The sequence below is a fragment of the Rhineura floridana genome, chromosome 20 (genome assembly GCF_030035675.1).
Source record: "Rhineura floridana isolate rRhiFlo1 chromosome 20, rRhiFlo1.hap2, whole genome shotgun sequence".
In the NCBI taxonomy this organism is placed as follows: domain Eukaryota; kingdom Metazoa; phylum Chordata; class Lepidosauria; order Squamata; family Rhineuridae; genus Rhineura; species Rhineura floridana.
Genome location: NC_084499.1, coordinates 6,895,089 through 6,917,476, shown reverse-complemented (window position 1 = coordinate 6,917,476; position 22,388 = coordinate 6,895,089). Strand labels below are relative to the sequence as shown.

General features: G+C 45.6%; 1 protein-coding gene across 1 annotated transcript in view; it reads left to right on the top strand.

Annotated features, from left to right (window-relative positions):
• Positions 1-22,388, top strand: part of AK1 (adenylate kinase 1) — a 72,522-nt gene that overhangs the window by 9,133 nt on the left and 41,001 nt on the right. The window contains exons 2-9 of the mRNA XM_061604002.1: positions 3,006-3,189; positions 4,071-4,151; positions 4,401-4,562; positions 7,137-7,309; positions 9,499-9,612; positions 12,793-12,984; positions 15,772-15,862; positions 20,290-20,369. Of these exons, the coding sequence (XP_061459986.1) occupies positions 3,006-3,189; positions 4,071-4,151; positions 4,401-4,562; positions 7,137-7,309; positions 9,499-9,612; positions 12,793-12,984; positions 15,772-15,862; positions 20,290-20,369 (1,077 nt within the window). The remainder of the gene's footprint in view (positions 1-3,005; positions 3,190-4,070; positions 4,152-4,400; positions 4,563-7,136; positions 7,310-9,498; positions 9,613-12,792; positions 12,985-15,771; positions 15,863-20,289; positions 20,370-22,388) is intronic.

Genomic DNA, 22,388 nt, shown 5'->3' with positions numbered 1-22,388 from the left:
GCAGGGATAGCCAACTTGGTGCTCTCCAGACGATGCTGGATTCCCACCAGCAATGAGCAAGGATGATGGGAGTTGTAGGCCAACATCATCTGAAGGGCACTGTGCTGGCTGCTCGTGCTGGCTGAGGCAGCGATCTTTTAGCTGGAGGTGCCGAGACCTGAACCTTGGACCTGTGGATTGTGCTCTACCACTGAGATGTGCTTTCGGGGCATGTCGCGGTGCTTGCTCTTATTCTTTAATGCTCCAGATCAGCCTCCCTCAACCCCTAGATCAGGGATGGGGAACCTCCAGGCCTCGCTGTCAGGCCCTGGGGACCCTCCCAAGGCAACCCCACCTCTCGCGAGTAAGGGGTGACCTGACAGAAGTGTATGAAATTATCCACAGCCTGGAGAAAATAGATAGAGGAAAGTGTTTTTTCTCTTCTCCCATCACGCTAGACCTCGTGGACCTCTAGTGAAGTTGGAGGATTTAGGACAGGCGGGGAAAAAGTCCTTCCCACAGTGTACAGTTAAGCTATGGAATTTGCTCCCACGGGAGGCAGTGATGGCCACCCACTTGGATGGCTTCAAAAGAGGATGAGACACATTTGTGAAGGCTATCAAAGGCTACTAGCCATGATGGCTATGCTGTGCCACCACAGTTGGAGGCAGTATGTCTCTGAATACCAGTTGCTGGAAACCACGGGAGGGGAGGGTGCTCTTGCTCTCTTGTCCTTTTTGTGGGCTTCCCGTGGCCATCTGGCTGGCCGCATGAGAAGAGGATGCTTTTTCAGTGTTGTTATGTTCCCCAGGCTACACACCCCTCACTGGCCCTGCTTTGCACCCTGAGTGTTTTTGCCTGGCTGGACAGGCAAAACTCTGCTCCTAACTGAGCAGAGCAGAGAGGGAGCTGTCTCAGTTGGTCAACAGGTGAGGAGATATAACCAAGCCAGCATTCAGAGAGTGAGCGAACAGAGAGAGCAAACAGGGAGAGCAAATAGGAGTTGGACAGGGAAGGTCAAGGGGAGGTCCCTAAAAAAAATATTACTAATTCTCCTTGTACAGCACACCGCATACCAGTGGGACTCTCAAGTTTACCCTGAAGTAGGACAGGACAAAGCACAGGCCACTCCAAAACAATAATCAGAAACAAAAGGTAGAAAAGAGTATGAACGGGAAGGATACTGCAGTGGTTGTGACCTGCAAGGTGTGTGCCATGTTTGTTTTCTTGCCTGAGAACAACATGGCGTACACGTACAACAAGTGCAAGCTTGTGGCACTATTGGAAGAAAACGTGAGAGGCCTGGTACAGTAGGTGGCCACAGTGAGAACTATAAGAGAAGTTGAAGAGCTCTTAGACAGAACACTGGAACAACAGCAGCAAAGAGAAGTAGAGGTGGAAGAACATCAGCATGTGGTAGCAGAAGAGACTGCTTTGGAGAGGAACAACGAAGTGGAGGAAACTCCATGGGAAAGGGTGACAGTTAGGAGCAGAAGAGCTAGAAGACATCCTTCACCAGTGGAACTATGGAACTGCTTACAACCACTCGAGGAGGAGACTGGAGGACAGCCTGTGGTGGAAGAATTACAGGAGACCCCGTGCGACAACGAGCAAGAGGCTGAAGCTCAATCACGCAGGGACAATGAAACCACGTCCCACAACAACAAGAAGAGAAGAGTACTAGTAGTGGGAGACTCCCTACTGCGTGGGATCGAAACCCAAGTATGCCAAGAAGATCCGTGGACTCGCCAGGTATGCTGTCTACCAGGAGAACGGATTAGAGATGTGACTGAAGGGTTGCCATCACTCATCAAGCCCACCGACAGGTATTCATCCATGTGGGAACAAATGATACGGAGCTATGAAGAAATGTTGGGAGAATTTTTGTACTTCTCCTGTGGGTTCTTTGCTGGGGGGTCCCTTAAATAATAATCTCTGACACAGGCTTAAAGCAAAAAGGTAGCCCTTTATTTAAAAAATAATAAAACAAGCATATGCAAGGTCAGTCCCCCAGAACACATCCAGGAAGTATCCAAGAGGGACTGCAAAGAGGTACTGTGGGCCAGCTTCTTTTATAAAGTACAATTTCAGCATGTGACAATCATTTTACCAATCTCCCCAACTTCTTCCCTCTGTGACATAACAGCTCTTCCCTCTTGAAATATTTCCAGCCAACCAGATAACATTATTAAAATGAATACATGTGTATTCATACTTCCCATCTCTGTTGTGTTCATTGATGTCAACCTGTCCCGTTTGCTGATATACCACTATTCAACTGTCATATATTACTGATGATCTTGTACTGTACTGTTCTGAATATGTACCATTTCATTCCTTTCTATCATGGCTCCTGATCGTTCAAGCTGGTCAAGGAACAAGAGGCTCTCCCCCTGCCGGTCTTAACACCCAAGAGGGCTTGCTGGGAATGAGATGGTTTTTCAGATATTTGGGTCATAAGTCATTCAGGCTTTAAACACGAATGTCACTAATGTGAGCATCTTGAATTGGGCCTGGAAACAAATGAGCAAGCACTGCAGCGGTTTTAGAGCAGAGGTTATGCGATCACTCTGAAACTGGCTGTGAACAGTCAGTTGAAATGTAAATACTCCACTATCTTTGGAGATCTGACTGCAAGGTTGTGTGAGTTCTAAATGGAGTGAATTATAATGGTGACTTCCTGGTTTTGTTTTCCCTTCATGCGTCAGAAAAAGAGTAGAGTGGATGTGATTGGGCAGCTTCAACCAGTGCCCCACTCATTCATGATGAAGCACAAAAAGCCAGCAACCTTACTGTGTTTATGGCTTATGGCGGCATGCAAACGTAGCTAACATGATATCCTCCTGCTAGCACATGCATTGTGACTTTCTGCGATGAGTTGGAGCTGATGAGAATCTAGGTCAGAGCAAAGATTGGGGAAAAAATGAGCGTTGAAACAGGGAACTCTACTTCCCTCCCCTTCCGAAGTCCTGATGATTTCACCTGTGCTTCCACCCACCCCCCGCCCTCTGCTTCTGCCTCCACAGAGCATGCTCACAGGCCTCATGTATTATCGCCCCGAAGACCCAGTCAGTTACTTGGAGCACTGCTTGCAGAAAGTCCGGGAACTGGGTGGACCTGAGATGGTGCAATGGGATACTTTCATCTCTCAGGAACGACGGGCCATGCACACCAACAATGCGCAGGACAAGGAAACCCTCTTCTGCATAGGTGGATGTTCCTTCTTTGAATTATTATGGTTTATTATTATTATTTATTAGACTTATTAGTCACTTGTTACCCAAAGTTCTCTCAGGAATTTAAAACACATTAAAAACATAAGTAAAAATACATAATACCATAAAATAGAACAAAACAACCCCCATAGCAGCCACAGGAAGCTTTGGCAGCACACTAATAACAAACAGCATCATTTCAGCCTAGCGAAACCCTGGGGAAAAGATAAGTCATTACCTGCCACCAAAACGATGTCCACTAAGGACCTCACTGGGGAGAGTATTCTATAGACAGGGAGCCACAAGGGAAAAGGCCCTGTCCCTTGTCACCACCCTCCGCGCCTCCCTAAGAGGGGGGACCTGGAGAAGGGCCCCAGAACAAGATCTAAGGGTCCGGGTAGGTTCATATTGGGAGAGGCATTCCAGAAGATATTGGGGTCCTGAGCTGTAAAGAGCTTTATAGGTCAAAACGGATGCTTGGAACATGACTTGGAACTGTACAAGCAGCCATTGTAGTTGTAAAAGAATTGGTGTTATGCCTGCCTCAAACATGACAATAGTTGGGCAGCTGCATTCTGCACTAACTGAAGCTTTTGAACCGTTTTCAAAGACGGCCCCGCATAAAGCACATTGCAATAGTCCAACTTTAAGGTTACCAGAGCATAGATTACTGTAGCAAAGTTATCCTTGTCCAGATAGGGTCATAGTTGGGCCACTAGGAAACCCCCCAAACTATGAACTCGGTACTTTAGAATGTCACATCTAAGGGATTCGTTCTGGGGTTGCCAACCTTTTTAGGCCTTTGGGCACTTTTGGATTTTTTAGTGAGTGCTGTCAGTGCCATCCCATATTATCATTTCTCTTCCCCTACCCCAGATCATCCTCATACCCCACAGAGAGACAGAAAGAGAGAAGAAATGCACATACCCACATCCGCACTTTGCTTTTCCAAAGGATGTAAGTATACTTCAGATCCAGTAGAATTAATTTGAGCCTTAAAAAGCATAAAAAGCTGAAAGAGGAAGTGGAAAGGAGTGGCACTCTTCCGTTCTGTGTACTTGGCAAGGGAGAAAATGTTAGCCATTGTCACTGTCTCATGACCAATGGGGCACAGTGAGGGTGGGGAATTCAGAGGCTTCATGGCAGCAGAGAAAGAGCTCAAGGACCCAAAGCAATTATGTTTTGCTTACTATTTTTTCTTTGCAGGCCCAGGCTCAGCACCGTACAACAAGTATGAGCGCCTGCGTCCCGTCGAGAGCCAGTTCTCCATTGAGAGCGACTCAGACATGACGGAATCCACTGGCCTGATCCAAGAGTATGATGTATTTGACCCTGGCCGACCTCGTCCCAAGATCATCTTTGTGATAGGTCAGGTGACATGTTAACTGGGAAGAAGGGAGTCATATTTTGTGTGCATGGGGAGGACAGAAACATTTGCTTATAGGCTCGGCTAACGCTTACTGGGTATCAGGGCAGAGCATAAATGGCATGAAATAATGGCAGCCAAGTTTACACATGTAGCAGAATAAGATTGTAGAGTGTGGGGGAGACAGAATGGACAGTACCACTACAGAGCACAAGTAGGGGATGACATTTTTTAAAAAAAATTCCCTGTACATTATGAAGACTCTCATTTTTAAAACTTCAGTTCTCCACATTTCTGCGGTAATTTCTGTTTTTTTTAAATCCTCATGAAAATTCTAAAGCAGTTTAGCTCTCCTAATAAACATATATTTGTGTGGTTTTGACTTAACTGAGACATTTTTGCAAGTCATTTCTCTCAATATAATGCATGTTTGAATGTTTTCATAAATATATACATTTATATGTGCACTTTTTGCATTTATACATACAATATATATTTGCATTTATATTGCGTACTGTTTGCATTTCTGTAAATATTCTTTGGTGAACTGTACACCAAAATTCAGATAAGTGCTAATTTCAAAGGATGGCTGTGTTTTGGTCCTCATACTGTTTTGGAAAGTGCAGATTTGATAGGTTCTTCTTGAAATACAAACTTAATCAAATTTCTCCTTCCTCCAGGCCCCAGTACACAATTTTTCAGAGCTTTTTGGAAATGCGGCGTGTGTGTGCGTGCGTGCGTGCGTGTTTGTGTAGTAATAGAAATGTGGGGATAGTCATTCCTCTAGCATAGCCTCCCCTAATTTTGGATGCACAGATGTTGTTGCATCATCAGCCAGCATGGCCAGTTGTCAGAGATGATGGGAATTGTAGTCCAGCAATATCTGGGGACCCAGAGATGGGGAAGCCTATTTTAGAATCTAAATGCCCATTGGTGTTCATGTGTGTGTATGTGTGCATGCATGCACTTTGTCAATTTAGGATTGGCACTAGGGTTGCCAGGCTCAGGGCCTGAGAACGATTCTGTATCTTTAAGAGAAGAGAAAATTAAGCCAAGTGCAGGTTTTCTTGCAACATTGTAATGGGAAAAACCACAAGGTGGAATTCTCCCTTCCCCCTGCACAACTTTTAAAGATACGGAAGACCTCTTGGTTGCCAGGCCCGGCCTAATTGGCACAACATGTTGAGATCGTTACATTTCTAATTACTGCCAGGATTGTAATTGACCAGTTTTGTGGGGAAAACGGAAACTCCAGTGGCGTTAGTCTGGGAAGGAATATGTTGCTTGATATTATGTCTAAATATTATTAATTATTGAATTAGAGCAGGTAGAATGAAATACGTTGGAAATATGCAAGGAATTGAGAAATTATTTCAGTATTGGAAATATCAGTTAAACTCATAAGGAGGCAATGTCTGGGGCTCCCTTGGATGGAGCAGGGAACAACCCCCCCCCCAAAAGCAGGCAACATCAGAATCTGCCTGACACTTAGAGATGGGGGAGAAATTCAATTCAATTATCATTTAAAGGTGAACCTACCTAATTTGCACTTTCCAAAACAATATGCACACTGAAACATAGACATCCTTCGATATTCAAAACAATATGCACACTGAAACATAGACATCCTTCGATATTCACACTTCTCTGAGTTTTGCAAGGCAGTTGTCCAGCCAAGTAATGTGTACAAAAATGCATATATTAAGTGTACATAAACATTTATTTATTTATTACATTTCTACCCCGCTTTTCTTTTCACGACTGAAACCCAAGGCGGCTTACCTATGGTTCCCAGGCGGTCTCCCATCCAGGCACTGACCACACCTGACCCTGCTTAGCTTCAGCAGGGTGCTGGCCTCATATGCCTTCAGACCATAGCCTGGGACCATGCATATATTAGTGAAAATAACATAGGGAAATGCATTATTTAAGGAAAACTGTTCTACAAAAAGATGTACGCTAAGCAAAATTGCATAGAAAAACGTGTATATTGGGAGAAATTTGCACTAAAACTCTCATGAGTTTTTATGAGGACCTTTTTTAAAAAATCAGATGCTGAGGTGGAAACGTGGAGAACTGAAGACTGGAAAAATGAGAAGCAAAGAGTAACTGAAATGGAGAGATTCCCCCATCCATGGTTGGTCCTGAGTCAGACAATTTGTCCAAGTATTACCTTGCTCTGATGGCAGCGGCTTTCCTCCAGGGTCTTGGGCAGAGGACCTTTTCCATCATCTCCTCTTGGGTTCTTTAAGCTGGGGATTGAAGCTGGGACCTTCTGCGTGCAAAGCAGATGCTCTGCCACTGAGCTATGTGGCCCTTCCCTCAACAGGGAGAGGTCTTTGCAGGCATCTGTAGGTGCATCACTCCCATATTATACACATCAGCATGAGTTAAAACACCCTCTAAGGGACAGGGGAACTTGTGGTCCTCCTGATATTGCTGGACTCCATCATTCCTGACCGTTGGTCATGCTGGCTGGGACTGATGGGAGTTGGAGTCTAACATCATCTGGAGGGCCACAGGTCTCCTCCACTGCTGTAAATAACTATTGCTCAACTTGCCTTTCTGAATTGCAGGGGGCCCTGGCAGTGGGAAGGGGACTCAGAGCAATAGGATGGCCTCCCATTTTGGGTTCACCTGCATCTCTGTCGGCGAGATCCTGCGGAATCAGATGATCCACCACGCCACCAGCGACAGGAAGTGGGAGCTGATTGCCAAAATAATTTCCAACGGAGAGCTGGCTCCACCAGTAAGTAGCAGTTACTTTCAAAATAGTAGCAACTTAAGTTGCCTCCAGACTGTCAGTATTTTATGGCAGGGATTCAACCACATAACAGAAATGTAGGTTTAAAGTGGATTAGAGATCCCTCTTGCTCTGATGAAACAAATCCTCTGAAAAACAGACATACACACACAGAGAGACTTTTTGCAGTTAGGAATGTGATGAGGAAATCACTAACATATAAACAACCTGCCAGCAAATCAGGATGGATGCTCATCTTCATTTAAGCACCTCACAAACAAATCAGAATGGCTACTCACTAAAGACTGAGTATAGTCTAACCTCCGTGTAAGCTTTGTGCAAACAAATCGGGATGAATGCTCAATAATCAGATAGTCTAGAGGAGCCCCCAGGCAAAATGTGACATGTCATTTTTTTTGGGTGGGGGGAGCAGTATTGGAGTTTGTCATATACTGCAATGAAGTGCACAAATAAATAGTCTGGTAAGACTGGAGGTTGAAAGAATAAAGAAACGCAAGGTTTATTACTACTGGGAAATAAAGTCATTCTGACGACAGGCATACATGTGGTCATTGTAGAACCATGAGGCTATCATATCTGACTGACTAGAAAGGAAGAGGAAGGAAGTAAAGCCTGAGAAAAAACAAGTAAGTAGTTACTAAAGAAGGAATCGCTGTTGAAGACGGGAGGGCATGGATGTGTTTTTCTACAGGTTCACCCCATGCTGGCTTAATCCTAGGAGTTGTGAAATTAGCCTTTAAAAAACATACTGATGGGCCAAACTCCTTCTTCCACCTCCCCCCCCATAGCTGAGCTCATAGCTAGATTTTCTGAGCCCAATGATCTTCCCACAAACTCATAAAATGCCTTGATTTATTCCGAGCCCAATCAAAACCAATATTAATATTAATTAATATAATCTCAATGCCAAAATAGGCTTCTAAGTGGTTTACAAAGTCTAAAAATCAGTTTGTTGTTGTTATGTGCCTTCAAGTCAATTATGACTTATGGCAACCCTATGAATCAGCGACCTCGCAGAGCATCTGTCATGAACCACCCTGCTCAGATCTTGTAAGTTCAGGTCTGTGACTTCCTTTATGGAATCAATCCATCTCTTGTTTGGCCTTCCTCTTTTTCTACTCCCTGCTGTTTTTCCCAGCATTATTGTCTTTTCCAGTGAATCATGTATTCTCATGATGTGTCCAAAGTATGATAACCTCAGCTTCAACATTTTAGCTTCAAGTGATAGTTCTGGTTTAATTTGTTCTAACACCCAATTATTTGTATTTTTCGCAGTCCATGGTATGCGCAAAGCTCTCCTCCAAAAAACCGGTTACATAGGCATTAAAATAAAAACATCCAAAATTATACACAATAAAACAACCCCGTTAAAAGAATACAGTAATTAAAACAGGAGACTCGGGTTGAGAGATCCAAGAGAATGCCTGTATAAACAAGTCTCTCTCTTCCACATTCCACAGCACTTGTGCTACCAGTGAAAAAGTCCACCTCCACATTATGGGTGACAGTCAATGCTTGTCCTACTCAGAGTAGATCAATTTAAATTAATGGACACAAATATCTTAGGTTTATTAATTTCAATGGGTCTGCTGTGAGTAGGACTTAGTTAAATACAACCCTATGTTTTCCCTTCTGAGTCGCTCAGTACCCCCTCCACTCATCCACGACCCCCAAAATCCTTTGCCCCTTCAATCCCTCCTGCCCACTTCAATTTGCTTGGGACTCTTCCAGTGGCGAAAGGGTAGAAGGAAAAGTGGTCTCATTTCCCTTTACTTCCTCTTGTGCCTAGTGCAAAAAAGATTTTTTTTTCTGGGGGAAAAGATCTCCCTCCCCTTATCATTGCTGGAGCAGCAACAGGAAAGGAAAATGAGAGGGTGAGGAGGAAGGAGGGAGATTTTGCATTCTTCTCTGCTTGGAGGCTGTAACGCTTGGCATGTAATTGACTCCAATGTTATGAGTTGCTGAGATTTCCAAGCCAGAAATTGCAAAAAACTGGGCATTTCACTGTTTTATAAAGGTGCCCCCTTTCTGTTCTTTTCTTGTTCATCTAGCTTAGTCCAGAAGCAAGGAACTAAGAGCCTGGCCCCCACCCTGAATGTCTGGGTCCTCAAATATCCCAACGGGCAATGGGCTCAGGGTGAACCTCCCCAGTGATGCCTCTTCATGCCTTTCAGGAAACGACTATCGAGGAGCTGAAGCAACAGTTTATAAAGCAGCAAGACGCGAAGGGTTTCGTGGTGGATGGCTTCCCCCGAGACATTGGCCAGGCCTTCACATTTGAGGAGCAGGTGGGAGACCAAACAGGGCATGAGGATGTTTCTTGCAAGGCTCCCCAAATCCAGCAGCTCATCTGCATATTTACAAACGTTCTATTAGGCTGCGTTTGCAGGCCACAGTCAGCCATTAACCAGCGGGGAATCTCTGGCCCACGGGCCTAATTTGGCCCAGGAGGTCGTTTTCCCCAAGCCACGCCCGCCCATCCTACACCCAACAGTGTATATGACATCTACTGTGCAGCGGGTCAAGACGCAGCTGAAAAGGAACGGACGGTAGCCTTAAAATGCACTTCTGATTATTCCGTGGCAAGTGGAGCTTAGGTTCAGTGCCTTTTAAATTTGGCATCAAATGCGAGCCCTGCCGGAACTGGTGGAGCTTCCAGTCAGTCTTTGTTTGCAGCGGAGCTTGAATTGTTCTTTTTCCTGATGGTGATGGGCCCTGCCCAATGGTCAAAGTGGCCTGCTGGGGATTGATTGGGGAGCCTAGGGGTCCAATCCAGCCCGCAAGCTGGGTCCTGTTCTATTTATTTTTTTGTCTGTTTATTATTGCACTTATATCCCACTTTTCCTCCAAAGAGCTCAAGGAAATGAGCACTGCACACTGACTTCCATGCCTGGATTGGTGTGATGGGTTGGAGGGATGTTTACAACGCTTAGGAATCTAGACAGCTGCCTGCCAAGATGGACTAATTTGAACTCTGGTCTCCCAGGTTCTAGCCCAGCACTCTGACCACGACATCACGCTGACTCTCTGGAGGAAGGTGTAGGCCTGGGGGGGGGGTCACCTACGTTGTGCTCATGGGATAAGGATGGGCGATTTATACATAGAAATGAACATATGAGTGAAAAGAACATACAAAAATGCATTGCATGACGAGAAATTGCTTGAAAAAAATGTGTGCATTAGTCAAGTCAAAATGCCTATAAAAATGTGTTTATTAGAAAAAATTCACACTAAAATGTTGGGGAATTTTCATGAGGATCTTTTTAAAAAAATGCAAATCGCTGCAGAAATTTGGTTGAAGAATTTAAGATTGGAAAAATAAGAAACTGCGTGAACTGAAATTGACAGATCTTTCCATCCCTGCTGTAAGATCAATGGCACCCATTAGGTCTTTGCTTGGTGCCCCTAGAACCTCTGACCCCCCCCCCCCATCGCTGCCCCCTTGGTCACGACGTAGGGTGTGAGGGTGGTCAGCTTTTTCTCCTTGAAAAGCATGTAGAGCTGGTTGGATGGAGAGGGGCTCTTTCCCACCTCTTGTTTGAGCTCTGCGCTTTTAAAGGGTCAGATTAATTCTGATGGATTCTTTTACTCAGCTCTCTTGGAAAATCAAAGGGTGTGTGTGCACAAGCTCTGTTTCTGCCTCTTGCTGGGAAGTGTGGGGGAGATTGGGCTGAGGGGGGAGAAATCCAGATGTGCTCAAAGGCTTAAAAGGGTTGGCACTACTTACCTGGTGCAGTATGTTGAGAAGGGAGATACTTAAGAAAGTTGCAGCTGGAGTCAAAGCTGAGGTCGAAGGCTCGATGCCTTTGGCTGATGCTGGTGGGTGTCATAAGAGCAAAAGGAAAGTGCTCTCCATGCCACCCCTTTCTGGGACCTCTCTTCCTTGCCCCGCCTGCCCTTCTAGGAACTTCTCCCAGCCTCTCTCTTGGCACGGGTGGGGAGGCCATAGCAGTAGGCAGCATAGGAGTATACTTGTGAATGGTGAATTTAACTTGGAGTCCTGCACTGAGGAGGGGGTTGGACTTGATGGCCTTATAGGCCTCTTCCAACTCAACTGTTCTATGAATCTATGGGCTATGTTGTCTGCACTCTGGTAACCTCTAAATTAGATTACTACAATACGTTATATGTGGGGCTGCCTTTGAAGACAGTTTGGAAACTGCAGCTGGTGCAGAATTCAGCAGCTAGATTGCTTACCAGGACAAGATGGTTTGAACACATGGCACCAATTCTGGCGCAATTGCACTGGCTACCAATTAGTTTCTGGGTTCAATTCAAAGTGCTGGTTTTGACCTATAAAGCCTTATATGGCTCAGGACCCCATTACTTCAAGGACCACCTCTCCCTATATGTACCAACCCAGATCCTGAGTTCGGCATCAGAGGCTCTTCTTTGTGTGCCCCCTCCACAGGAGGTTCAGAGAGTGGCAACACAAGAATGGACCTTCTTAGTGGTGGCCCCCCGTTTGTAGAACTCTTGCATCAGGGAGGTACGCCTGGCACCATCATTCCCGATCTTTAGGTGCCGTACAAAAACATTCTCTTCTTCCAGGCATTTGGTTCTCAACTTTGGAAGGTTTTTGGAGGGCTTCTGTTGTGTAGCCTTCCTAAGAAGAGTTGCTCCACTGCCTTATATACTGTGGGTTTTTTTTTTTTACTATATATCAATCTTTTACGTTACTTTTAATTTTTATTAATTGTAAGTCGCTTTGAGTACGCATTTGTGTAGAAAAGCGATGAACAAATTTAATAAATACAAAAAAAAATAAAACCAGTATGTAAGGGGAAGGGCTGTAGCTCAGTGGTAGAGCATCTCACTCTCCAGCAGAAGGTCCCAGGTTCAATCCCCGGCATCTCCCAATAGATCCAGGAAGGACCCCTTCTCTGAAACCCTGGAGGGCTGCTGCTGGTCAGTGTAGATGATACTGACCCAGATGATCAATGTTCTGACCTAATAGGAGGCCGCTTCCTATGTTCCTCTACCTCAGAAGTGGGGAACATTTGGCCCTCCAGATGATGCTGAACTGTAACTCCCATCATCCCTAGCTATTGGCCATGCTTGCTATGGCTGATGGGAGTTGTGGTTCGGCAACATCTGGAGGGCAAACTGCTCCCCACTTCTGTTGCAGCTCATATAAACCGTAGCTCAGTGATAAGAGACAGACCACCTGCTTTGCATGTAGAATGTCCCAAGTTCAGTCCTTGGCAGCATCTCCAGGTAGGGCAGGGAGAGACCCCTGCCTGAAACCCTGGAGAGTTGCTGCCAGTCAATGTAGACAATACTGGGCTAGATGGATGTTCCTATGTTAAAGGGAAAAGTGGAGGAATAGGAGGGGAAACAAAGGGAATGGAGCCACTGGAAACAAGGATGAAACCAGTTTACGTTTGTAGTGCCACAGACAGGCCCTTGGCAGCAAAGAGGGCTGCCACCGCCTCAAAACCCTGAAACTTGTCTTGCTTCACCGGTAGATCGGCTCCCCGGACCTTGTTGTGTGCCTGGCTTGCTCAAGCCAACAGCTCCGGCAGAGGCTAGAAAAGCGGGCCCAGGAGCAAGGCCGCCTGGATGATAATGGCCACGCCATCCAGCGCAGGTTGGAAACGTTCAAGCAGAACATCCCGCTGATTGTGAAATACTACCAAGAAAAGGGAACCCTTGTCCGGGTAAGGATGACGATGCACTGGGTGGGTAGGGACACTCCACCGCTCCGAGGATAATTAATTAATATAATTTAAGAACAGGCATGCGGTGGGTAGTCTTCATCAAAACTAGGTATGGAGGAGAAATTGAGCTTGCTTTGAAAAGTGGACCTACCTACTTTTCCATTTTACAAAAGAATATGCAAACCAAAATGCCTTTGAAATTTGTACTTTCCCCAATTTTGCACGGTAGTTCTGCAGCCGAGTAGTATGTACAAAAATGCATATACTAGGGTAAACTGTGCATAAAAATGCATATATTAGGGGAAATTGCTTTGCAAAGATGAGTATGTTAGGCAAAACTGCACAGAAAAATTGTATATTAGGAAAAAAATTGCACTAAAATGCTGACAAATTTTCATGAGGATTTTTTTTTTAAATGGCAAACTGATATGAAAATGTGGGGAACTGAACTGAAGACTGGAAAAATGAGAGACCAAAATTGGCAGATTTGCCCACCTCTTGGAAGAAGTTGCTTCTGCCTTTTTAAGCTGCAGAAGACTTCTTTGCACATTACACAACACTGGCACAAGCGGTCTCTACACACGTACAAGTGTTTGTGTGAAGGAGTGTACACACGTTGATTTGTACATCTCAGCTATTGGGACTGTATACCCATTGAATGTTACATGTGAATAAAGCCTTGTTCACACATTACACTGAATACAGGTTCAAAATGTTGTACAACTATACAAATGTTTGCTTAAATGAGTGTACACAGGCACACCTACTGTACACTCTTAGCATGTAAGGGGTGAATAAAGGCTTGTTCATATGTTTAAACCAGCCAGATGGGTGACTAATAAATTTAATAAATATTATTATTATTAATAATAATAATAATATTTTTATATATATATTCACGCCCTGGTCACCTCTCATTTGGACTACTGTAATGCACTCTACGTGGGGTTACCCTTGAAAACGGTCCGAAAAATTACAACTGATACAAAATGCAGCGGCTCGACTACTTATGAATAGTCGCCGCCGAGATCACATCACACCAGTGTTGTTCGACCTACACTGGCTACCAGTTGCTTTCCGAGCCCAATTCAAAGTGTTGGTATTGACCTTTAAATCCCTACACGGTTCCGGCCCAGTTTATCTCACGGAGCGCCTTCAACGCCACCAATTATGCCGCCTGACAAGATCGGCCACACAGGGCCTTCTCTCAATCCCGCCAACAAAAACAGCCAGATTGGCGGGTACAAGAGAGAGGGCATTATCAGTGGCGGCCCCCACTCTTTGGAACTCCCTCCCACAAGATCTCCGGCACGCCTCTTCCCTAAATGTGTTTCGGAAAGCCTTAAAGACCTGGCTCTTTCAGCTGGCCTTCGGGGTATCCGGGGAGGGTTAATTGTTATAACTGTAATGCCTCCTGCCCAATTTTAATATTGTTGCTGCAGATGTGTTGTTTTTATATTGTATTACTGTATTTTATCAATTGTATTTTAACAATTTTGTAAGTCGCCTAGAGTGGCCATTGGCCAGATAGACGAAGAAATTAAATTTATTATTATTATTATTATTTCCTCCCAGTAGGATTGATTGAATATGTTGCACTGAAACAGAGATACGAACTGTCTCCAAACATGCACAAGTGTTTGTGTGGAACAGTGTGCACTTGTTGATTTGTACAGCTCGTGTTCACAGACTGTAAATGCTTTGAATATAACGTGTGAACATTTCTAGAGAAAGAAAGGAGGATGGAGGACAGAGCGAGGGGAGGAGCGGAAACACATCTATTAAGGAAGGTTTTGAGCGCAGTTAATGGCTTGCAGGAGGGATTGAGAAGGGAGAAGCTGCCCTCTGTCCTCCCCTGTGATGAGGTGGGGCTCTTAGGCCACATCCACACCAGACTTATTCCACTTTAAACAATCGTGGCTTTCCCCCAAAGAATCCTGGTAAGTGTCTTTTGTAAAGGGTGCTATTAAGAGACTCCTATTCTGACAGAGCTCCAGCGGCCAGAGGGGTTTAACAGTCAGCCCCTCTTCCCAGAGAATTCTGGGAATTGGAGCTCTGTGAGGGGAATAACAGTCTCCTAACAACTCTCAGCACCCATCACAAACTACACTTCCCAGGATTCTTTGGGGGAAGCCATGACTGTTTAAAGTGGAATAAATGTCCGGTGTGGATGTGGCCTTTGGTCCAAAAACTGGGACCCTTGTCCTCTGGCATAAGAGGGGGCTGGGAATGCTCCAAGAGTTGGGGGTTTGAGGGAAGCACTCTATAGACTCCAGCTCTCTTCAGCCCCAACCAGCATGGTCAGCGGTCAGGGATGATGGGAGTTGTCGTCCAATATCTGGATGGCCACAAGTTCCCTATCACTGATCTAAGAAGTAGCATTCCTTGCTGCATGCAAGAGATGGAAGAATGTTTCAGTTTAGAAGAGGCATTCCCTCCAGACAGCAAGGAATGCCTCTTCTTCAATCAGGGGTGGAGAAATCTACTACCCTCCAGATGTTGTTGCACGACAACTTCCATCAGCCACAGCCACCACAGGCAATGCTCAGCGATGGTGGGAGATGGAGTCCAACAAAATCTGGAGGTCCCACCTCCTGCAATCCGGGATGGCACCACCTTTAGGCCCTGTCAGAGACTCTGATGAACTAGGCGGACCTTTGGCCTGATCCATCCTTCAAGGCCCATCTCACTTTGACGGAGGCCTCTCCCAATGAATACAACAGGCCCTCCTCTTTTACACCTAGCCCAAGAAACATCTGACCGCACCTCCGCCCTTTCCCTTTCCAGTTTGCTGCGGACAGAGAAGAAGAGGATATATTTGCAGACATTGACTCCTGTGTTCAGCAGCGGCTCTGCCTGGAGAGGATGGAGTTTCCAGGTGAGAGAGAAGGGGGCGGGGGTGAAAGGTCAGGAGAATGGCACTCTGTGAACAACTCGAGCCAGGCCTGTGGTTGCACTGTGGGCCTTAGATGGCGGCACTTCCTCCTGTCCAGAGCTGTAGCTACAGGGCTTGGTCCCCTCCCCCTCTGGAATATTCCCTCGTGGGACAGGCACTTCCAAGGAGTGCCGGGTCTAGAACTGGCAACCCTTGGCTGTCTGTACATCTGGCCCATGTGGTGGGCTATTGCTGTGGCTTGGCTTAGGCTGGCTGAATTTATGCATTGCTTCCCAAAACAAAAAGTCCCAAAGCAATTACCAGTGTGGCTAAAAGACAATAAAAACACATATTAAATCATAGTCAGGGGAAAAAACACCATTCCCTTGTGCTGCCCAAATGCCTGAGAAAACAAAACAAAATAAACATCTTTGTCTAGTGCCGAAATTGTGACAGTGGCACCAGGCGGGCCTCCCCAGGGAGAATATTCCATAAATGGGAGGATCCTACAGAAAAAAAGGCCCAACCTTTTGTTGTCACCCTCCAGACCTCCCTTTTCTGTGGGCCGCATCCAACGGCCTCAGATGGCAATCTCAGGGTCTGGGCAGGTTTATATAGGAAAAACCAGGCTCTTATGATGTTCTATCACATGCGTGGGAACCCGGGGCGCTCCAGATTTCCCATGGGCACCTGGTTGGCCACTGTGAGAACAGGACGCTAGACTAGATGGCCACTGGCCTGATCCAGCAGGCTCTTCTTATGTTCTTAGATGTTGCTGAGCTACAACTCCCATCATCTCTAATCATTAGTCATGCTTGCTGGGGCTGATAGGAGTCGTAGTTCAGCAACGTCTGGAGGGCTGATGATTTCCCACAGCTGTTCTACCATGTTTGAAGGAGCACGAGTGAGCTGCAGTCTGCTGCCTCCAGGCTGCCCTCATTTGGAATACGGGTGATTGCTCCAGCCAAAGTGTCTTGAGGCTGGTTTGGGTATAACCCTTACACGGAATGTCGCTTCTTGTAGCCACGATTGTTCCCTTCCTCTTTTACTCTCTGAAACTGCCTTATCTTCATTTTTTTTCCTTTAAAAACGAGAGATGGGGAACTGGTGACTCCCATCATCCTTGATCATTTCTGGTTCAGGCTGGAGCTGGAGTCCAATGGCGTCTGGAGGGCCACAGGTTTCCTATCCCTCTTTGAAATACTGAATTTGCCTGCCTTTATGTATCACAGACACCTTTGCTTATATATCTCCTTAATTACACTTTTATCAGAAGCTAAGCAGCTGGCTGCTTTAGCATTCCTGTCTTGAAGCCCCTTCGCTGCCTTCCCCCTTTTAGGTTTGGCACACAGTGCCAAATATTTGTTAATGGGGGGCAGCCAGAGGGCCACATTTCCTTCTGGGCAATTTTCTGGGGGCCACACACCAGCGGTGAGCGGGGCCAGAGGCAAAAGTGATAGAGCAATGAATGGAAATTTTACCTTCGTGCACTAGGCTAGTTTCTGTTGGAAGTGTGGAAGATTGCAATTTGAATTTGGGGGTTGAAATCTGCAGCCAGAGGGGAGATAGAGAGATAGTCCTCCAAGGTGGCTAGGCTGTCCATCTGACCTGTGCTCATCCACCTGTCTTCCTTCCTTTGTAAACTGACACCCTGAGGGAAGCTGCTCACTCCTTCTAAACTCTCCTTCCTGCTTCTTCTCCAACCACCAAAAGGTCTTGTCTTTCTCTGTTGCTCTCCTGTAGCATGAGAGCAATGGCATCCCTGGCCATTGCACCTCCATTTTAGTTAGAACTAGGCTGCCTTTCCTATCAACTATGTATTTCTATTTTAAAAAGTAGCTTTCCTTATCTTTAACCAAGTCTGAAGTCTCGGTGATCTAAAGCAGGTAAATCACACACACTCAATTCCACTGCTGCTGCTGTATCACAACTAATCTGTGCCAATACCCAGCAATTTCCACACACACTCACCTCTCTCTGTCCTCCATCCAGGCGAGCAAGGACTCATGGAAGGACTCATTCCAGCCAGGCAAAATTACTCAAGGATGGCAGGGAGGAGGGCTAGTGAGGGGTGTGGCTTCATAGGGGGTGTGGTGTGGGGAGAGTCCCAAGGGCCTGATAAACAGACTTGGAGGGCCACATTTGGACCTGAGGTTCTCCACCCTGGTTTATGGGGTTAAATTTGTTATTATTTTAGGGACGAGGAGAGGAGTCATACACCTGAGCTTAGCGTAAGCTGAAATTACAACAGCGCAAGAGGCACACAAACCCCAGGGGCAGGAGAGCAAGCAACAAAACCGAAATGGCATGAGATCTGTGGCCCAGCTGGACGTGGTGGGGGCAACCATGTTCATTGCTCATGTGTCTGCTCCATTCATCCGTCAAAGGGGGTGGGGAGCCTGTGTGTGTTTTACATCAGAAGGGCAAGGGGTGACACAATCTCCCCCACTATCTTTTTGTACTCAGCTGTGTCCCAATACCAGACATGGGGGCAGGGAGGGGGGGGAGAAAAGTGCCAGGGACAACAGAGAAAAAGTGTCTGAGGGAAGAGTTCAGTTCCCCTTACCTACCACCCCAGTTTGATGTAAAAATCAACACCATGACACCTGCATATGGACCGGGCAAATATATCTGAAAGAAGAAACAAAAAGGAATGGTCTTCCTCACCTTTGGTTTGGCCCTGAGTGAAGGTCTGGATGAGGACACATCTTCAGAGAACCCCTGGGGGGGGGAGTGGGGAGCAGATTGACCATAACCCGTAGGCTGAGAACGGTTGATTTTTAGTGGGTGAGAGGTACAATAAACATTTAAATTATCCACAATAAGCATTTGCCTAATTTTACTCCAGCTGCAGAGTTTACATTTTTCTGGTCCAAAACACGATAGGTGGTGTTCAGCACTAGCCCATACTAGGGATGGAAAGAATTTTGGTTCTCTTGCTTTCTAATTTTTCCTATCTTAAATTCAGTTCTCCACAATTCTGCAGCAGTTTGTGATTTTTTTTTAATCCCCATGAAAGTTCTCTAGCAATTTAGCGCAAATTTCTTCTGATAAACACATTTTTGTAAGAAGTTTTGACTAATGTACACATTTTTGCAAGCCGTTACTCTTAATATAATGCCTGTTTTGTATGTTATTTCTACTCATATTTATTTTTATGTGCAGTTTCCCCTGATATATGCATTTTTGTAAACATTAGTTGGCAAACTGCGTTGCAAAATTACAGTGTGCAAATTTTGAAGGACAGCTATGTTTTGGTTCTTATATTATTTCAGAAAGTGTGAATTTGAGACATTCGGCTTGAAATATGAACTGAACTGAAATTCGTGCTCATCCCTAATAGGGACACTAGAAGACCTATTGAAGCTAATAAACATCACTAACTTAGGTTCCCTAATTTCCAGAGCTTGGAAAAGTTCCTTTTTTGAACTACAACTTCCATCAGCCCCAGTCAGCATGGCCACTGGATTGGGCTGATGGGAGTTGTAGTTCAAAAAAGTAACTTTTCCAAGCCCTGCTAATTCCAGTGGGTCTACTCTGCGTAGGGCATAGTTGACTACAACCCATAGGCTGTGTCCAACTCCACTGGCAGAGCAAACATGTCTTTGAATGCCAGTTGCTGGGAATTGCAAGTAGGCAGAGTACTCTTGCACTCAAGTGCTGCTTTTGGGCTTCCCACTGGTATGCCCGGCTGGCCACTGTGACAACAGCCTGCAGCAGTAGACAGGCCGTTGGCCTGATCCAACAGGCTTTTATTACATTCTTATGAAGTCAGCAAGCAGCAGCAGCAACTTGATGTTACAGTTAATTGTGCAGGCTGGACCAATTGACCGACAGGCCCAGGATCAGCCCTTGATGGGACAAGTCAGTGTAGGTCAGTGGATCACACCAACTAGTCAGCCAATCTGAATACAGGCTGTCCCATGGAGTCAAGCTCGGAACATTGCACCAGCCTCCCAGTTTCTGCATCACAAAGGACCTGGCAGATTCCACTGTTTTGCCGGATTATTTTCACGGTGGGGAACCTGTGTAGGTTCACGATTATCCAGGGCCACATATAGCAGTGGAGTAGAGGTGGTTCTCAGAATGTTGCTGGGGAATGCAAATGGGCTGCAGCCACATCCTGTTTGCAGGCTTCCCATAGGCATTTAACTGACCACTGTGAGAACAGGATGCTGGACTAGATGGGCCTTTGACCTGATCCAGCAGCCAAGCTCTTCTTATGTAAAACTTGGGATTGCCTTGGAGCGTATATTTCTTTGATTGGGTTGGATGAATCCCCAAATGAATGTAGTTGCAACCAAGACTTGCATTTACCACTCGGGGGAATGTTGGCACTATCCCAACATGTCATCCCCTTCCCCATTCCCCCCACCCCCAGGGAACCTTCTGGACATCTAATGTGTCCTGTTTTCTGTTTCTTGATGCAGAGTCTCCACTGTTGGCTCCGTTGGACAATCTGTTCAGCCCTAGCCAAGAATCTCCAAAGGAAGAACAGAAGCGGGGGCAGGTAAGGTCTCGGCAGTGATATGTAACAGGCCTGGGCTCTTGGCAAAGCCTCCTTACTTGTTTCCAGAGCCAAGGCTGGATAGGAGCCCCATTTCCTCTTTGCTGGGTCAAAAACAGGAACTGAAGGGCTGGGAAATGGGAGCTCCCGATGGGAAAACAGCAATCAGCCGTCCTGGGGTCAAAAGCTGGCACCGATGAACCCTGCCCATTAAGTAAAATAGTGGGCGATATATAGGAAGCTGCCTTATACTGGGTTCTATCCAACTGAGTCCTAAATCAGCTTCAGTGGGTCTACTCTGAGTAGGGATGGGATCTGTTGTCTGGTGCCAGTTCAAAAACATTCTGTTGATCTAACAGGCCAGTATTGCTTCGAGTAGTTCTTTGTCCACTTGTTGTTATGTGCCTCCAAGTTGACTACGACTTATGGCGACCCTATGAATCAGTGACCTCCAAGAGCATCTGTCATGAACCACCCTGTTCAGATCTTGTAAGTTCAGGTCTGTGGCTTCCTTTATGGAATCAATCCATCTCTTGTTTGGCCTTCCTCTTTTTCTACTTCCTTCTGTTTTCCCCAGCATTATTATCTTTTCTAATGAATCATGTCTTCTCATGATGTGTCCAAAGTATGATAACCTCAGTTTCATAATGTTAGCTTCTAGTGATAGTTCTGGTTTAATTTGTTCTAACACCCAATTATTTGTCTTTTTTGCAGTCCATGGTATCCGCAAAGATCTTCTCCAACACCACCTTTCAAACGAGTTGATTTTTCCCTTATCAGCTTTTTTCACTGTCCAACTTTCACATCCATACATAGAGATCGGAAATACCATGGTCTGAATGATCCTGACTTTAGTGTTCAGTGATACATCTTTGCATTTGAGGACCTTTTCTAGTTCTCTCCCAGCTGCCCTCCCCAGTCCTACCCTTCTTCTGATTTCTTGACTATTGTCTCCATTTTGTTTAATGATTGTGCCGAGGTATTGATAATCCTTGACGAGTTCAATGTCCTCATTGTCAACTGTAAAGTTGCATAAATCTTCTGTTGTCATTACTGTAGTCTTTTTGACATTCAGCTGTAGTCCTGCTTTTGTGCTTTCCTCTTTAACTTTCATAGTCGCTGCTTTTACCGATCCATTTTTTCTCTCGCCAAAATGCTGATATTAATATTGAGATTTTGAAAGGAAATGCCAAGATTTGGAAAGGAAATATAGATAAATGAAAGGAAATATTGATAAAATTATCATTCAATATCAATATTTCAGAGGCTATTTTTGAAAATAGCTATGGAAGATCGCTACGTAAAAATCTAATCTGCAACTATAGAAAATAAGCGAATTAATGGAAAATTTGCTGCCAAATCTGAATTGGGTGGAATTCTAGCACATCCCCAACTCTGAGTAGGACTATCATTAAATCAAGCCTACTGAATCGGACCGTTGGTCCGTCCAGCTCAATATTGTATACACTGATTAGCAGCAGCTCTCAAGGGTCTCAGGCAGTGGATATTTCCAGCCCTGCCTGGAGATGATGGGGATTGAACTGGGGACCTTCTGTTTGCCAGGCAGATGCTCTATCACTGAGCTACAGCCCTTCTCCAAGAGGACTTTGGTTAAGTGTAACGGTGCCCGTTTCTCCTGCTTCTCGGAGCAATTTCTCTATTGGCTGTTGTTGCTGTCATTGTTATCTGATCAGTGTGCTCTCCTCTTCCGAGGCTCATTTCTTATGAACATGTGAAGCTGCTATATTCTGCATTTGACCAGTAGTCCATTTAGCCTAGTACTGTCTGTTCTGACAGGCAGAGGCTCTCTGGAGGCTTTCCCCACCCCTAGGGTGAAACTCAACCGGGACTTTCTGCATGTAAAATGTACACTCTTTCCCCAGAGCTACAGCCCTTCCCCTAATGAAGCGGTGGGGAGCTTGGGGCCCCCCAGATTTTGTTCGATTCCAACTTTCATCATCTGTAACTACTGGTCATGCTGGCTGGGGCTGATGGGAGTTAGAGTCCAGCAACATCTGGAGG